The 15,727-nt window shown below is 47.0% G+C and overlaps 1 protein-coding gene across 1 annotated transcript in view; it reads right to left on the bottom strand.

The window, feature by feature from the left end:
* The window catches only part of TIAM1 (TIAM Rac1 associated GEF 1), a 216,051-nt gene that overhangs the window by 25,223 nt on the left and 175,101 nt on the right, over positions 1 to 15,727 (bottom strand). The window contains 4 exon segments of the mRNA XM_049785846.1: positions 1,720 to 1,828; positions 5,098 to 5,223; positions 5,672 to 5,740; positions 7,268 to 7,438. Of these exon segments, the coding sequence (XP_049641803.1) occupies positions 1,720 to 1,828; positions 5,098 to 5,223; positions 5,672 to 5,740; positions 7,268 to 7,438 (475 nt within the window).

Genomic DNA, 15,727 nt, shown 5'->3' with positions numbered 1-15,727 from the left:
CTCAGAAGTAGCTTCTTGCAGACTCGGGGGACCATATGGGATGATGGGGATCAAACCCAGGCCTATCCTGGGTCAGCCATGTGCAAAGCAGATGCCCTACAGCTGTGCTATTACTCCTGCCCCTATTTCCTATGATCTTTTTGAAGGAAAACAAGCAAGCTCTCTTTGGTAGCAGCCAGGCCTGTGCAAATGTTTGACCTATTCCCCATAGCTGAGCACCAGCCAGCCTTGGGGAAGAGAGGGCCAATGGACTAAGGGCCAAAGTCTCTATAACCAACCTTTGTTCTGTATCTAACTGGTGCAGGAAATGCTTCTCTCATGCTCTCATGCCCTTTCATCAACCACTCCACAAGGAAAAGGGGAGCCAGAGAAACTTGGGAAGACCCCAAATTCATTCCAACTCTTCCTTGGGCAGCTTTAGGGAGAGAGCTCTTTGCTAAAGAAAATGCAATGTGGCACTTGGCAAAGGCTTGTTGCAACTCAAGCGATTTTCGTGAAAAGAACAAAAGAACTTTAGTTACAATGGTGGTTGCCATCAAGCACCTCCTGGAGAAAAAGGGCCAGGGACACTACTCTGTGGTGAGGCACAGGCCTTGCCTGCATGAGATCTGGATTGGATCCTCAGCACTGCCAAATTAAGAAACCAACTGAGGGGCTGGAGCGACAGTGCAGAGGGCAGGGCATTTGTCTTGCAAGTGGCCATCCAGATTCTATTCTCAGCATCCCATATGGTCCCTCAAACCTGCCAGGAGTAATTTTTGAGCACAGAGCCAGAGTAGTAGTAACCCTGAGCATTGCCAAGTGTGCCCCCCCCCAAAAAAAAAAAAGAAAAAGAAAAACACACACACCCAATTAAGTGTGGGGAAGATGAAATTCCAAGAAACAGGAGCTGGAAGATAAGACAGAACTTGGGCTTGATTTCCCACACCACATGGTCAGTCCTCCAAGTACTGTCAGAGACAGCCTAGAGGTCTCAGTACTCCTTAGCATTACAAAGGTGCCTGGAGATCCCCAGCACCACCACTGCCTCAGATCCTTCCAAAGAACTGCTGACTTGGTTGGCTGAGAATCTCAAGGAAGCACACCCCAAAAATCAAAAAAGATGAATGCAAGTTATAATGAAATAAATGAAAAGTAGGAAAAAGTGACGAAGTTCAAAACCTCCACGTTTATGCACAAAGGACCCAAATGATCTGACCCCCTAAATTCTAATTGAAAGTAAATGGATATATCGAGGTTGGAGTGGGTTAAGGTATTTGCTTTGCACTGCATTTGATCCCTGGCATCTCTTATGGTCCCATATAAGCTGACCTGGGTTCGATCCCCACCAGGAGTAATCCCTGAGCACAGAGCCAGGAATAAGCCCTGAAAACTGCAAGATGTGGCCCAATCTACCTCACTAATAATGAGTAATAAGAAATGGAGACCTAGAACAGGATTGAACTTGCTGGCCCTGCATGTGGTTGCCCGGTGTGGTCTCTCCATCATGTATGCACAGTGCCCAGAGCACAAAGAGGAGAGACCCCCCTAAGCAACTGCAGGGGTAGGGCCCAAGTTCCCCCCAAAAGAAATAGAAAAACACATTCCACACTTATTTTCAGACTTTTCTGGAAGGATGTCATGTGAATGACATCTGTCCCCAAGCCTCCCTCAGTGGATCTGACACCCGGACTCCTCCCTCATCCCCCCCCTCATCCTACCAGCTTGCAGGAGGCTCACCTTTCACCAGGACTTTGGGAACCTTTGTGTGGCTGGCGCAGAAGGCACTGTAAAGCTTGAAGCGGTCAGCATAGTACAGGAAGGAGCCTCCCAGCGAGAACAGCACTTTCTGTGTGGAGGGAGAAAAGAGGTGAGAGGGGCCTGAGTGATAGCACAGCATTTAGTGCATTTGTGTTAGCCCTGTACTCGCCTCAGGTTCGATCCCTGGCATCCCATATGGTCACCCAAGCATCGCCCTGAGTGCAGAGTCAGGAATAAGCCATGAGCATCACTGGGTGAGACTCAAAAACAAACCAATCAAAAAAGCACAATGAGTAAGTTCCTTCCCTCAATGTCTGCAAACCCCTGCTCCATGATCACAGCCCCACCCACCACATGTCACCCCTACCAGGGTCCATGGAAGCATTGAGAATGCCCAGGAGAAGGCATGTGGGGACAAGAGTGTGCTTCCCTTCCTATTTCCAACTTGGACGTTTGAGGCTTTTAACCTCTAATGACCACTGGGAGTGTTTGAAGGTTAATGAGGAGCGTCCACAAAACATTTGTGAAGAGGCCAAATGCTGAAAGCTCTCAGAGCTCCTATGGGAGGCAGGGGAGTGAGAACCAGTAAAGGTCAGGCGACGCACACCCCAAAATAGAAAACATACTTCCCATTTCCTGCCTCCACCCTCCAGCGCGGGTCAGCTGAGAAGAGGAGAAAGCCAAAATAAAGGACGGTAGACATGAGGGTGTATGCCCCAAACCTGTACCCTCTTGGGGGAATGCCATCTCTATTAAGAGTTTAAATTGCCCAAGGTGGGAAACTCTAGGCAGTGCAGCCAAGGTGACTGTGGAGAGAAACATACAGCAGATTGCACTGGAAGGTGTGTTACATTAAAGAGAAAAATTATGAGCTGGGGCTGAAAGGCATCCTGGCTATGTTCCTCAGAAAATGATCTAGACTTATTGAGAGAGGGGGAGAGGAGAAAAAGCGAGCCAGGAAGGAAGAAAGGAAGGAAGGAAGGAAGGAAGGAAGGAAGGAAGGAAGGAAGGAAGGAAGGAGGAGGGGGAGGAGGGAGGGAGGGGGGGGAGGGAGGGAGGGAGGGAGGGGGAGGGAGGTAGGAGGGAGGAGGGGGGGGGGGAGGGAGGGAGGGAGGGAGGAAGGGAGGGAGGGAGGAGGGAGGGGGAGGGGGAGGGAGGGAGGGGGAGGGAGGGGGAGGGGGAGGGAGGGAGGGAGGGGGGAGGGAGGGAGGTAGGGAGGGGGGAGGGGAGGGAGGTAGGGAGGAAGGGAGGGGGGGGAAGGAGGAAGGAAGGAAGGAAGGAAGGAGAAGGAAGGAAGGAAGGAAGGAAGGGAGAAAGGGGGGAGGGAGGGAGGGAGGGAGAAAGGGGGGAGGGAGGGAGGGAGAAAGGGGGGAGGGAGGGAGGAGGGAGGAGGGAGGGAGGAGGGAGGGAGGGGGAGGGAGGGGGAGGGAGGAGGGAAGGGGAGGGAGGGAGGGAGGGGGGAAGGAGGGGGAGGGAGGTAGGGAGGGGGAGGGAGGTAGGGAGGGGGAGGGAGGAGGGAGGGGAGGGGGAGGGAGGTAGGGAGGGGGGAGGGAGGTAGGGAGGGGGGAGGGAGTAGGGAGGGGGGGGAGGGAGGGGGGAGGGGGAGGGAGGGGGAGGGAGGAGGGAGGGAGGGGAGGGGGGGAGGGAGGTAGGGAGGGGGGAGGGAGGTAGGGAGGGGGGAGGGAGGTAGGGAGGGGGGAGGGGTAGGGAGGGGGGAGGGAGGTAGGGAAGGGGGAGGGAGGGGGGAGGGGGAGGGAGGGGGAGGGAGGTAGGGAGGGGGGAGGGAGGGGGAGGGAGGTAGGGAGGGGGGAGGGAGGGAGGGGGGAGGGAGGGAGGGGGGAGGGAAGGAGGAAGGAAGGAAGGAAGGAGGAAGGGAAGGCAGGAAGGAAGGAAGGAGGAAGGAAGGAAGGAAGGAAGGAGGAAGGAAGGAAGGAAGGAAGGAAGGAAGGAAGGAAGGGAGATAGAGACAGGAGTAATCCCTGAGCACCCTGGGTGTGACCCACCCAAAACAAAACCCACATATTGAATAACTATTTCTTGATAATTTCAACAAGTACTAAACATATGACTGGATCCTTCTATTCCAGGGTTTTCCCAAGAGAAATGCAGTTTTAGTAGGCTAAAGCTTGATTACAAGTAAAATGTTCATGATATATTGTGTCAAATAGAAAACAATCCAGATATCCTTGGGTATGAAAGGGCAGCCCTTCCATAAATGAAATAAACTTGGTGATATATAAACTTGGACTACTGCTGAGGGATATAAAAATAAAAAGAGAAAGAGAAAAGAACCAACTGCATCTATTGTAGCACATGGCTGCAACTCAACCAGTGAAAGAGGCCACAGTATAAAAAGAGCCTAAGCTGGAGATCCCAAAAAACTAGGCCAGGCAAAGGACTCAGGTAGCAAAAGCACAGACTGTATGCAGGAGGTCTGGATTTAAACCTGATCCCCCAATCTCTGCCATCTTTGACCCTCCCCACCAAGTACCACACTGGGAGTAAACCCCCCCCCAAAAGAACACACACACACACACACACACACACACACAAAAGAACACAGGTTGCCTGTTCTGACAGTGTCATCTCCCCTCCAACTTGTAAATGTCTAGGGTGACGTGTTGGCTGTTATCATTACGCATGATTACATGAGCCTTTTAGATCCACAGTGCAGCACAGGAAATTCTTGCAATAAACGAGCATCAACCATGGCGGAAGCTATAATAAGCTGTGGGTGTCTTCGAGAAGCTTCTAGTCATAAATCCTCATTAAGGCTACAAGGACATGGTGTGCTGGGAGACCGTCTTCCTCCAGGATCATCAGAAGCATTTCCATTAAGCCAGGTTCCCAGAATAGCATAAATTAATGTGTTTGCCGGGAAACCCCTGGTGCTAGTCTAATTTGTTAACAGCAAGTAATAAAGGTTCCCAGGTAAACACAACCCAAGGTCAAGGTTGGCACAAGCATCAGCTGGGTGCAAGGCAAAGGCACTGGTTTGATCTCCACCAGACAGGGAGGCAGAGTTAGTGCCTCTCCCAAACTCCCCTTAGGAATTATACCCCATAGGCAGACCGATGACCACTCAATCCCACACATCCAAAGTCCCCCGCAATGTGTTATCTAGTGATTGCACTTGAACTCTGGATAACCCACTCATGAAATGATGAGAAGGGCCAGAGAGCTGGTACAACAGGAGGGTGGTTTGCCTTGCATGTGGCGAACCCGAGTTCGATCTCCAGCATCCCATGTAAATGCCTGAGCCCATCAGGAGTGATCCCTGAGCACCTAACGAGTATGCCAAACCCCCCCCCCAACCAGAAATGACAAGAGTGTCACATTCTTCAGAATGCTGCTTACCTTAAACTGATCGACTTTCTCAAGCTTTTCCAAATCAGGGACCAGTCTCACACCATCTTCTAGCGTTTTTAGGAATTCGACTTGAAACTCCACCATTTCGGTCAAATTTCCAAAGAGCACATCAAGCTGGGGGGAAAAAAGAGTTTAATCCAATCCTCTGTTTCATGACAATTTTGAAATTTGATTTGCTTCTTATTTTCAAGTTTTCCTCTGAACATTTCTCCAGAAGGACAACAGCTCTACCTGAGGGAGGAGACCGAAGCATTGGCCAAAAACTGTGCCAGAGAGAACAAAATAAATTATAATGTTTTATGAGGGGTCAGAGACTGTATAACAGGTAAGCACTTGCTTTGACTGTGGTAAACTCGGGTTCAATCCCCACATCCCATGTAGTCCCCCGAACACAGCCAGGAGTGATCCCTGAGTACAGAGACAAAGTCACCCCCTGAGCACCATCGGATATGGCCCCCAAACCCTCAAAAAAAAAATGCTTTGCTACTAATTGCCCACACCCTGCTCTTTATTCTCTTAGACTGTAGCAGGACCCACCCAAATCATGACTGTGTCCTCTTACCTCATCTTGGGTAAGAAAAGTTTCCTTTTGCAGAGGTTTCAGATATCTCTCCATGAGACAGTTTAAGTCCTACAGGATGAAAAAATAACTTGTTAGCTGAAAAGCCTATAAAGACTCTCAAGGGAAAAAATGTGATGTCCCAAATGTGAATCCCCCTTTTTGAAGATCATCAGAGTGGGGAGTGACATAGTTCATAATGTCGGAAGCATTTTCTGTAAATATTTCAGGCTGTGTTAAATATCAGTCACAACTTAGCACCTCTGCTTGTTACGCTGGAGAAACAAGAACCTTAAAGGACTGAATAAACCTGGCCATGGTACAAATAAAACTTTATTTGCAAAAAACCACCAGTTGGGAGGACACTGACCTGTTTTGCCCTGTTTGCCAACCCTGGCTTCAAAATCAAAACTAAATCATTGATGGGGCCAAAGCAATAGCACAGTGGTAAGGTGTTTTCCTTGTTTGCCTTGTTGAGGCCAACACAGGACAGACCCTGTTTCAAATTCTGGCATCCCATATGGTCCCTTGAGCCTGCCAGGAGTGACTTCTGAGCTCAGAGCCAGGAGTAACCCCTGAGCGCTGCCGGGTGTGACCAAAAACAAAAACAAAACAAAATAAAAAAAACTAAATCACTGAAAACATCACATTATTTAACATATAACTAAGACAAACAAAACCATATAGTTACAAGAGCATATCATTATATGATTATTATAGTGAAAGTAATTACCTAATGAATTATATAGTGACACAAACACTTACAAACAGCCACAGGAATAGAACTAGCAGTCAGAAAAGTAACCATATAAAGAAAACAGGTCTGATACTTTCCTTGCTGTCTTATGGGTAACACCTGGCTCTGAGCTCAGGATCACCCCTGCTGTTTTTGAGGGACCATTGTAAGGAAAGTGTGTCATCACCCCCTCCCGCCCCCCACTGTACTATCTCTCCAGTCCCCCAGACCCAATATTTTCTGACTATTCTATATGGTGAAGATACATTTCAACTTTTCAAAAGTTAATTTTGGTTTAGTATTAGCTCAACTACATATTTAATATAAACTCCTTTCTCAATCATTCAATAACACTATCTGTACCAGAATATTGACCGCCATCTCCCTTCTCAACTGAGAAAGTTACATAAAAAATTGCCATCATCACCTATCCCAATCGGGCACAGGCATCAGTTGATGACTATCAGAAACTTTACTCCCATCTCCTTTCTGGCTCTGAGAATCAGCATGTTTCCTGGAAGCTAAGAGAAACATTTCTTTTTTTTTTGTTTTTGTTTTGTTTTGGTTTGGTTTTGGTTTTTGGGTCATACCGGCAACACTCAGGGGTTACTCCTGGCTCTACACTCAGAAATCGCTCCTGGCAGGCTCGGGGGACCATATGGAATGCCGGGATTTGAACCACCATCCTTCTGCATCTAAGGCAAAAGCCTTACCACTGTGCTATCTCTCCAGCCCCTAAGAGGAACATTTCTTAACATTTTTGCATAGACCAGGTTCTCTGAAGGAGCCCCAAGATATGCTCACAGCATGACCAGGCTTTGCCACCAGCAGTCCCTTCCCTGGGACCCTGCAAGAACACCCACCTTCACGTAGGTCCGCTCTGTCTCCAGAAGCTCACAGATGACCTTGCGCAGCTTGTCGGCGTCTGTGAGCTGCCTCATGGTGGCCAGCTGTGGGGCACTGGGGTCCTGAGGAGATGGGCTGGTGTCCGAGGAGCTCATCTCATGCAGCTCCCGGCAAAAACCGGCAGCCACCTGATTCCGTGCTCTTCCGGGCTACAGGCGAGAAGGCAAAGCAGAGATAGTCACTCCTCATGTAAGACACATGCATGACATTTGTCCTTCCCAAGATGCTCTTTTGAGGAAGGGAACTTTCCCACTTCCCTCAAGTAACAATATATTCACGCTTGCTTGGTGAATGGGCAAAATCCCTCATGCCCACCACTGGAAACATACATGGCAACTCAGTGAGTACCAGATACCAGTATACCGGGATGTGTGTGCATTGTGCATTCCAGCCTCTCACAGGACAAGGGCAGGGCAGGGACAACTCTCCCAGAACAGGTGGCACAATGTTAGGCTCAGAAGAGAGGTTCAGTGATTCAGCCAAGATGACACCAGCTGGAAAGTGGTGGAGCTGGGATTTGAGCCGGGTGACATGGCTTGGAGCCTATTGTTTAAATCACTCAGCAAGCAGCTTACCAAGGAGACAAAGCTAGTGACCCCAAAAAAGAAAGTTCAGGAATTCCCAGACTACTGGACGCAGGACATTATCTTGTTACACTCTGCAATAATACAAAGTTTCTTCCTCTTCCTCTGAAAAAAAGGGCATTGAGGAAATCCTACAGCTAGTTAAAAAGGTACATGTTGTCTTAGTTCCTTATTCTCCAAGGCTGAAAGCTACTAATCACCTTTATCTAAGAAGAGGAAAGAAGAGAGGCCCTGGAGATAGCAGTTACAGTGTCTGCCTTAGATTGCTTCCCTGGTTCGATCCCCACCACCACATAGGGTCCCCTGCCTGAAGCAATCTTTGAACACAGAACCAAAGGTAAATCCTGAGAACCACTGGGTTTGTCCCCAAAAACCCCCTCCAAAAAAAAGAATAATATTAATAATATACAAAAGATTACTAGGCCTTGAACAAAGTCAGGTCTGAAAATGAAGTCATAAAATTTGCTTAGACATAAAGTATGTCAGAATGAGTAAAACTAGTCTGAGGGAGACAGACATAGAAAGATCATATTTGTAATACAGGGGGGGGGGCGCCATTGTAAAATCACCCCATGCACTGTATCTCCAACCCCAGGTGAACAAGTCTGAATGAGGGTCACGCATGAAATAATCTAAACCAGGCTGGGGGTGAAACACGAGTTGTCTGGCAGTCTTCTACCTTACATGGAGAGCAAGCTGCCTGCCAGAACTGCCATCTTTATTGAGTATAGAGACCACCCCTGGGTGGGGCAGTAAGAACAGAGAGCGCAGGCTATTCAGAGCCAGTCCCACCCAAATTTACAAGTAAGACAATCTCTGTTTTGGGGTAAATCCAAGCTGTAAGCAAAAAACATACAAAAGGAACCAGGGATGATCTTTCTTTTAGGTAAAATAATGTGTAACCTAACACCCATAGAATAAAAATCGTACCCAAAGGCAATAGATATGATGGGAGGGAGAGTGCAGTTAGGGCAGAGAAGGGACCACTATAACAATAAAAGTTGGTAATGACTCCTCTGGGCAAGAACTGGGTGCTGAAAGCAGATAAAGTGATAGGCATTGGCACCCTTTCAGGTAACAATATTGCAAACCACAGTGTCGTCACAGAGGCAGGCTTTCCGGGCAGGGAATGGAAGGAACTGGGGACACTGGTGGTGGAAAATGCACACTGATGAAGGGGTGGGTGTTGAAACATTGTGTGACCAAAACTCAACTATCAACAACTTTTTAATTCTGTATCTCACAGTAATTTAATTAATAACAACAATAATAAAGTTAGGTCTGTACCTAATTCTGTCTGGGAAGATTCAGAGACCTAGGATTCTAGGGGTCAAACAGTCCTAACTTTTCAAAATCCCCAAATCTGTGCTCCAAGCCACAGGCACCAAACAGGTGGCTAAAAATCTCTCAGGGCTTGACAGCATCTTCTAATGACCAACCACTGAGGCATGACCCACTCCCACAGCCACATCAATTCATAAAGTCTAGAGGCAAACCTGCACATCAGCCACTATTCTAACTACTGTCTAGGGAGGGCTCCGAAGGCTGCTCTGGACCCCTAAAAACATTTGCTCACTGTTCCCATGAGGGCAGTGGCTCTTTTACATGTCCCTTTCCTGCTTCTGTTGTCTAATTCAACCTCCTGGTCCCCAATAATGACCACCTGTGAAAATAAGAAACATTTCTCTCTCTCTCCTTTTGTTTGTTTTGGGGCCCTACCAGGCCATATTTGGGATTTACACCTATTTCTACACTCAGGAATCACTCCTAGTGAGCTTGGGGGACCACACGGGATGCCAGGGATCTAACCTAGGTCGGCTCTGTCACATGCAAGGCAAATGCCCTACCTATGGTGCTATTGTTCTGGTCCCCTCAAAATGACTTTTTCTATCACCACCTTCCCACTGAGGAAAAACATATTAATCTCTGCCCCCAAGAAATGGTGTCTGGAGTTAAAAGTCAAGGCTGGTATGATGTGGGCTTAGGCCAGATATTTTCCATAAAAGTGAGGGGGTAGGGGAGGATAGGACCACATTCAGGGTCTATCTATTCCTGCTTTTGTGCTAAAGGATTACTTGTAGCAGGTGTGGAGTTAGGAATTAACCTAGTGCTAAGTACTGGCATGTGTGATGAGAGCTTCCCCTTTTCTACTTTCTTCCAGTGTAAAGAATGAAGACATCACATCTGGGAAACTGGGATCTAAGAAGAATGCACGAAGCTGCCTCCTCTCAACAGAAGACAATAGTCAGGACCTGCCTCTGTGGAACCCTCATGCCATCTCTTAGAAAACCCTGGGGTCTTCTGTGACAGGACTATGCTATGCTCTGTGCTGCCATGTTCTCTCCACAACTGCATGTTTCAGGGACTGCACAACCCCATAAACATTTCCTCTCCCAGACTGAAGAAACGCATGTCCAAGTGGGCTGGCTGACTGATGTGATATAGAGATTATAATTCCATAAGGTTATCAAAAAAGAAAAGAGAGAGAAAAGGTGACTTCTTTGTTATCAAGGCTTATTTCAGTGGAAACAAACTAAACACAGGTTCAAGAAAGAACTCCAAGGGCTGTAGTGTATCAGTTTGTATGCAGAGGCCCAAGTTTGATTCCCAATAATGCATGGATTTTTAGCCTAGAACTAGGTATAAGCACTACCATGTGTAGTCCAAATGTCCTCTTTAAAGGAAGAAGGAAAAGAGGAGAAGGAGAAAAAATGGAGGGACAGTGAAGGATAAACTAAAACTAAACATTTTTACTTAGTGATGCTGGAGCTTTAATAACTCAGTTATCCTTAAGTATACAGTTAAATATGTCTTTGCAGAGCTGGAGCAATAGTACAGAGGATAGGGTATTTGCCTTGCACATGGCTGATCCAGGTTCAATCCCCAGCATCCCATATGGTCCCCAAGTACCATCAGGAATGATTCCTAAGTGCAAAGCCAACTTTGCCTTATAAGTTAAAAGCAACAAAGAATTCCAATGTTACTTCCAGAAGGGAAATCATATGGACAGTGATGTGAGCTGACCATAAACTGGCAGTCCCTGCGGCTTATCCCAAGCCTCATTTTTTGACTTCAGGAGGCTACAGGCAAAGAACCTTACAACAAATACATAACTGGCACCGTGGCTTTCACTAAGGTCTTCCAAATGTCCCAACAAGAGTCATAGCTGCCTATCCCTGATGGCATGACTGGAACAACTACTTAGAATGACAGTGACCCCCCTCAGCAAACCAGGGCACCTATCTACAGCTTTAGCCTTTAGACAAGCTACTGTATCTACATGGATTCTACGAAGAACATTACATACTAGAAGCAAAGACGAAACGAAGTATTGAGGGCAGAGGTTTTCGAATTTATTTGGTCTTGTTCTCCTTTTCAGAAAAAAAAATCACTTAGCATCCACTATCTAATAATTGCAGGGAACAAATAGAAAGTGACTGCCGTCCCCAATAGAACCTGAAACCACTAAGCAACCTCATTCCTTTACATTCTAGACCATCCCATTACCCCAGATGCTGTATCACCCATTTGAGGAAAACTATAAAAATGAAATTGACAAATCTTAACTAGATTGTTAAAAATCCTAAAAATTTCCCTATGCATTTTCCTTACACACAATCCCCTGACTCAATGTCATTTTTCACTCCATCAGAGCCTCCTCATGAAAGAAAAGAAATGAGGTTTCTGAGCTTCCATTCCCTTGGTATTCTAAGAAATACTGTGATACTGTCTCCATTGTTCTTTCTTTTCAGGCCATCATCAGCACTGTCGAGGGCTTACTCCTTGCAGGTTCTAGGGACCGTGAGATACCAGTGATCAAACCCAGGTCCACCAGATGCAAGGAAAACACTCTGCCCACTGTACTAATGCTCCAGTCTCTAGATTTCCTCCATTTCTCAGGAGTGGAAAAGGACTCTAATACTTGGTATCAATGATCTGGCAGTCTCGGGACCACTAGTTAGACTCACAGTGGTCCTCAAACTTTTTAAACAGGGGTCAGCTCCCTGTCCCTCAGACTATTGGAGGGACAGACTATAGTAAAAACAAAAAATATGAACAAATCCCTATGCACACTGCATATATCTTGTTTTGAAGTGAAGAAACAAAACGGGAACAAATACAATATGTGGCGGCCCATTGGGCCGTAGTTTGAGGACCACTGAGTTAGAGAGATGATGCTCTGAACTCCACCTTGGCTTTGACCTTCAAGACCCAGGTGACTCACATTTCTCTCCCACCCAGCCCCAGCCCAGTGCTGAATTCCAGAAGGAAATGCCATTAGCATTCCAGGGGTCACCCCCGCAATCCCTAGAGACTCTCAAACTTCACAGCACCGGATATTGCTCAGCCTGGGATAGACGGAGCAGGCGGTGTCAGGTGGGCAGGAAGGAAGAAGAAAAGTCTCTGCTGGAGCCTCCCTGCTCTGCCATTCAAGGTCTGATGAACACCCTCAGCCTTCTCAGCAGAACTGGGTCAGAATGGAAATCAGTGCTTTTTACTGCCAATTACATTTTCCATTAAAAAAAATACAGAATGGCAAGGTATGGTGTGTGCATGTCAGCGGGCATTTATTTCGAAGCTTCTTAAGAGAATCTTGGTGCTAGCAAACAGTTAACTGAAAGGGATGGTATCAAGTTTGAGAGTCTTGTTTTATTCCAGTGTTACCCCCACCCCAAATAGCCTTAGATGGAAGCTGGGAATGCAGGGTTGTTTTGTTTGTTTGTTTGTTTTTTAAGATCTGTAATTTCTAAATTGGAGATGTTACAAACTGTAAAAATGGCAACAACAAAAAAAAAAGCTTCAGTTTTGAGCTGATCTTGCTCTGTTTTTTAGACAAGTAACGAGTAAAGCTTTTTTATATCAAAAATCTCCCAGGGCTGGGTCAGTTAGAATACAACAGGTAGGTAGGTTTGGTCCCAGGACCGCAAGCGATTCTCCTGAGCACCACCAGGGGTCATTCCCGAGCAGAGACTCCGGAATAGTCCCTGAGCATTGCCACGTGTGACCCGAAAACTAAAAGATAAGAGAGAACACAGCTGAAGCTCAATGGTAAAGCACTTGCCCTGCAATGTGAGGCCTTGGGTTTAATCACCAGCACTAAGAACACACACACACACACACACACACACACACACACACACACACACACACACACACACACACACTTACTTCGCTGTGTAGCTCAGCCAGCAGTCAGAATAAGGGGCTCTCCCCTCTTAATCACCAGTGGCTGGGGGCACCCTCATCACACACCCTATCATCCTCAGCCAGCAGTTCTCATCAAGGCAGCTGCCAGAGGCAGGATCTCAGCACATATCGAAAGTCCAGTTCCCTGGAATTGGGACAAGAACTCGTGGCTGGCAGGGGCCCGGAGAGAAAGCACAGCAGCCTTTGCCTTGCAAGCAGCGATCCAGGACCAAAGGTGGTTGGTTCGAATCCCGGTGTCCCATATGGTCCCCCATGCCTGCCAGGAGCTATTTCTGAGCAGACAGCCAGGAGTAACCCCTGAGCACAGCCGGGTGTGACCCAAAAACCAAAAAAAAAGAAAAAAAAAAAAAGAAAAAGAACTCGTGGCTGCTGAGAAGACAGCCTAGGTTTCTAAGGGGAACAACAAAAAATCTGTCCCTTAGCTTGCTGACTAGAGGCAGGGTCACCCTGGAAACAGAAAAGAGAAAAGGAGGGAAATAAAACAAATCACACTTGGTGGGCATGAGAGTGTTTCCAGTTCAAAACTGCCAGAGATGAACAAGAACTGTCCAGCTCTCAGGACCCAGAACAGAGAAAATGGGCACTTTTCTGAGGCCAGAGTGCAGCATCACGTTTCTAACAGGGCTTTCTTCCAGGGGAAGATGAAAAGCATGCATAAAACAGGGCGGGCGGAGAAGTGAGACTTTTTTGAGGTACACAGCAACCTCAGACACCCAGCTGTTCGGAGCTTCCTGTTATGCAAGCACCAAGGGCAACTTTTGAGTTCAGAGTTCTAAAATGGGCCTTTAAAAATGATTAAACACATCCTAGTGACTTTAAAGGGAGCCCAACTGGCTCGGATCTCTAACCTGTATTTTGGTTTTTGGGGAGACAACATTAAGGCAATGGTGACTCTATCCCCTTTGAAACCATATCCATAGGGCTGACCTTGGACTCCTCCCTCATCTTTCCCACCCTCCTTCTGAACTACCTTTGAAGAGGACACATTTGCAGAGGCTAGCTGGAGTACACAGGGGTGCAACTCTTGAGGCTCCTTAGATGACCCTCCCTATTCTGATCACAAGCATCTTCGATCGGGAACATCACACCCTCAACGAAGTTTCGACTGCATTTGGTTAAATGATTTCTTGCCCAATTCCACTACTCAATCTTCTTTTGCGGGTGTCAATCATGATAGGAAGAGGGTGTCAGCTGCCACTCAGTGGCACCCGGGAGCCCACACAGATCTCCTTAAGAAAGCAGAAATAAAGTTCAAAGCGCTTCAAACTTTGGTGTTAGGTGGCAGAGTATCTTATTAGCATCAAAGCTGACCACAGAGCTCACCTTTTCATTCACCCCTACCCCCAAATCCGGGTTGAACACGGAAAAGACCTGCCCACCGATGACATAGACACCTAAAAAGCCCAACAATCACAAAGGGAGGAAATTCAAATAACACTGAGTTCTAAAGAAAAGCAAAAAGCAATCACCATATACCTCATGCCATTCAGAAAAAAAATTATAAAAATCAGGAATTGTTAATGATTCTCGCCTCCCTCCAAGCCCTGCCCTGATGTTTCCACCTGCTAAAGGATTTGAGTTGGGGGTGAAAAAAAAAGGTGCATAATTACCTTCTTTTGGAAGGGAAAACAGATTGGACTCACCAAGTCCGGAACCTCAGGCTAATGAGAGAGAATTAAAGGGGTGGGGTGGGGGGGGGCGCTCACCAGATGGAGGGTCTGGGGCACAGAGTCCCCACCAGGCTTGTCATCACTGCTTTCCATCCGGGATTTGCGCTTTATTTTCCACAGTGCAGACATCCTCAGGAAGCTAGTCTCGTGGGAATCCTACCACCTGACGTGCTCGGCAGAGAAGTTTATTAAAATACTCCAAGCGCACCCGGACAGAGCTTTGGCGGTCCGAGGAGGGAGAAAGCATCCTTTACCTGCCCAGCGTGCAGGATGCTCCCGCGTGAAATCGACAGGCTCCCACGGTGAAATCTACAAGCTTCCCACGGTGAAACCTACAAGCTCCCCACGGTGGAATCTACACGTTCACAAGGTGAACTCGACAGCTTTCCTTTGCTAGCAAAGCCGCGCGCAGCCTTTCCCTTCCCATTAGCGCCCCTCCGGTAGGAAGGCAGCACCTACACGGTGGCCAGAGAAAAAACCAAGCCTGGATTTCACCTGGAAGAACCAGCCTCCCTCCACCTTTGCCAAGTTGAAAGGAGAATCCAAACCTTCCAGAAGACAATGCACACACACAAAGCTTCCCACCCCGGGCTGTGTGTGTGGGACGCGCCTTAGCAGCCAAGGGATCAGCTGATTGGCCCGCATTCTGCCAGCCCAGGAATGAATATTCAACTTCCCCCACAACTTTGAAGACAACCCTTCCTGAAGTCAGGAGCAGACACAAAAGCAAAACAAATAAACAAACGAACAAACAAAACCATTTCTATTTCCAACCCCCTCTTTTTCTTCTATTAATGTTATGCAAGCATATTAAAATGTTTTATTTTAATATTTTGTTTATTTATAAAAATTATATATAATTTTATATGCATTTAAATTTATATATAATATATAATTTTATTTATAAAAATATTTTATGCAAGCATATAAAAATATTCTTAGAATATTTTTTAAA

Source organism: Suncus etruscus, chromosome 13, assembly GCF_024139225.1.
Source record: "Suncus etruscus isolate mSunEtr1 chromosome 13, mSunEtr1.pri.cur, whole genome shotgun sequence".
NCBI lineage: Eukaryota > Metazoa > Chordata > Mammalia > Eulipotyphla > Soricidae > Suncus > Suncus etruscus.
Note: the sequence above shows the minus strand (reverse complement) of the source record. Positions and strands in the feature narration are given on the sequence as shown.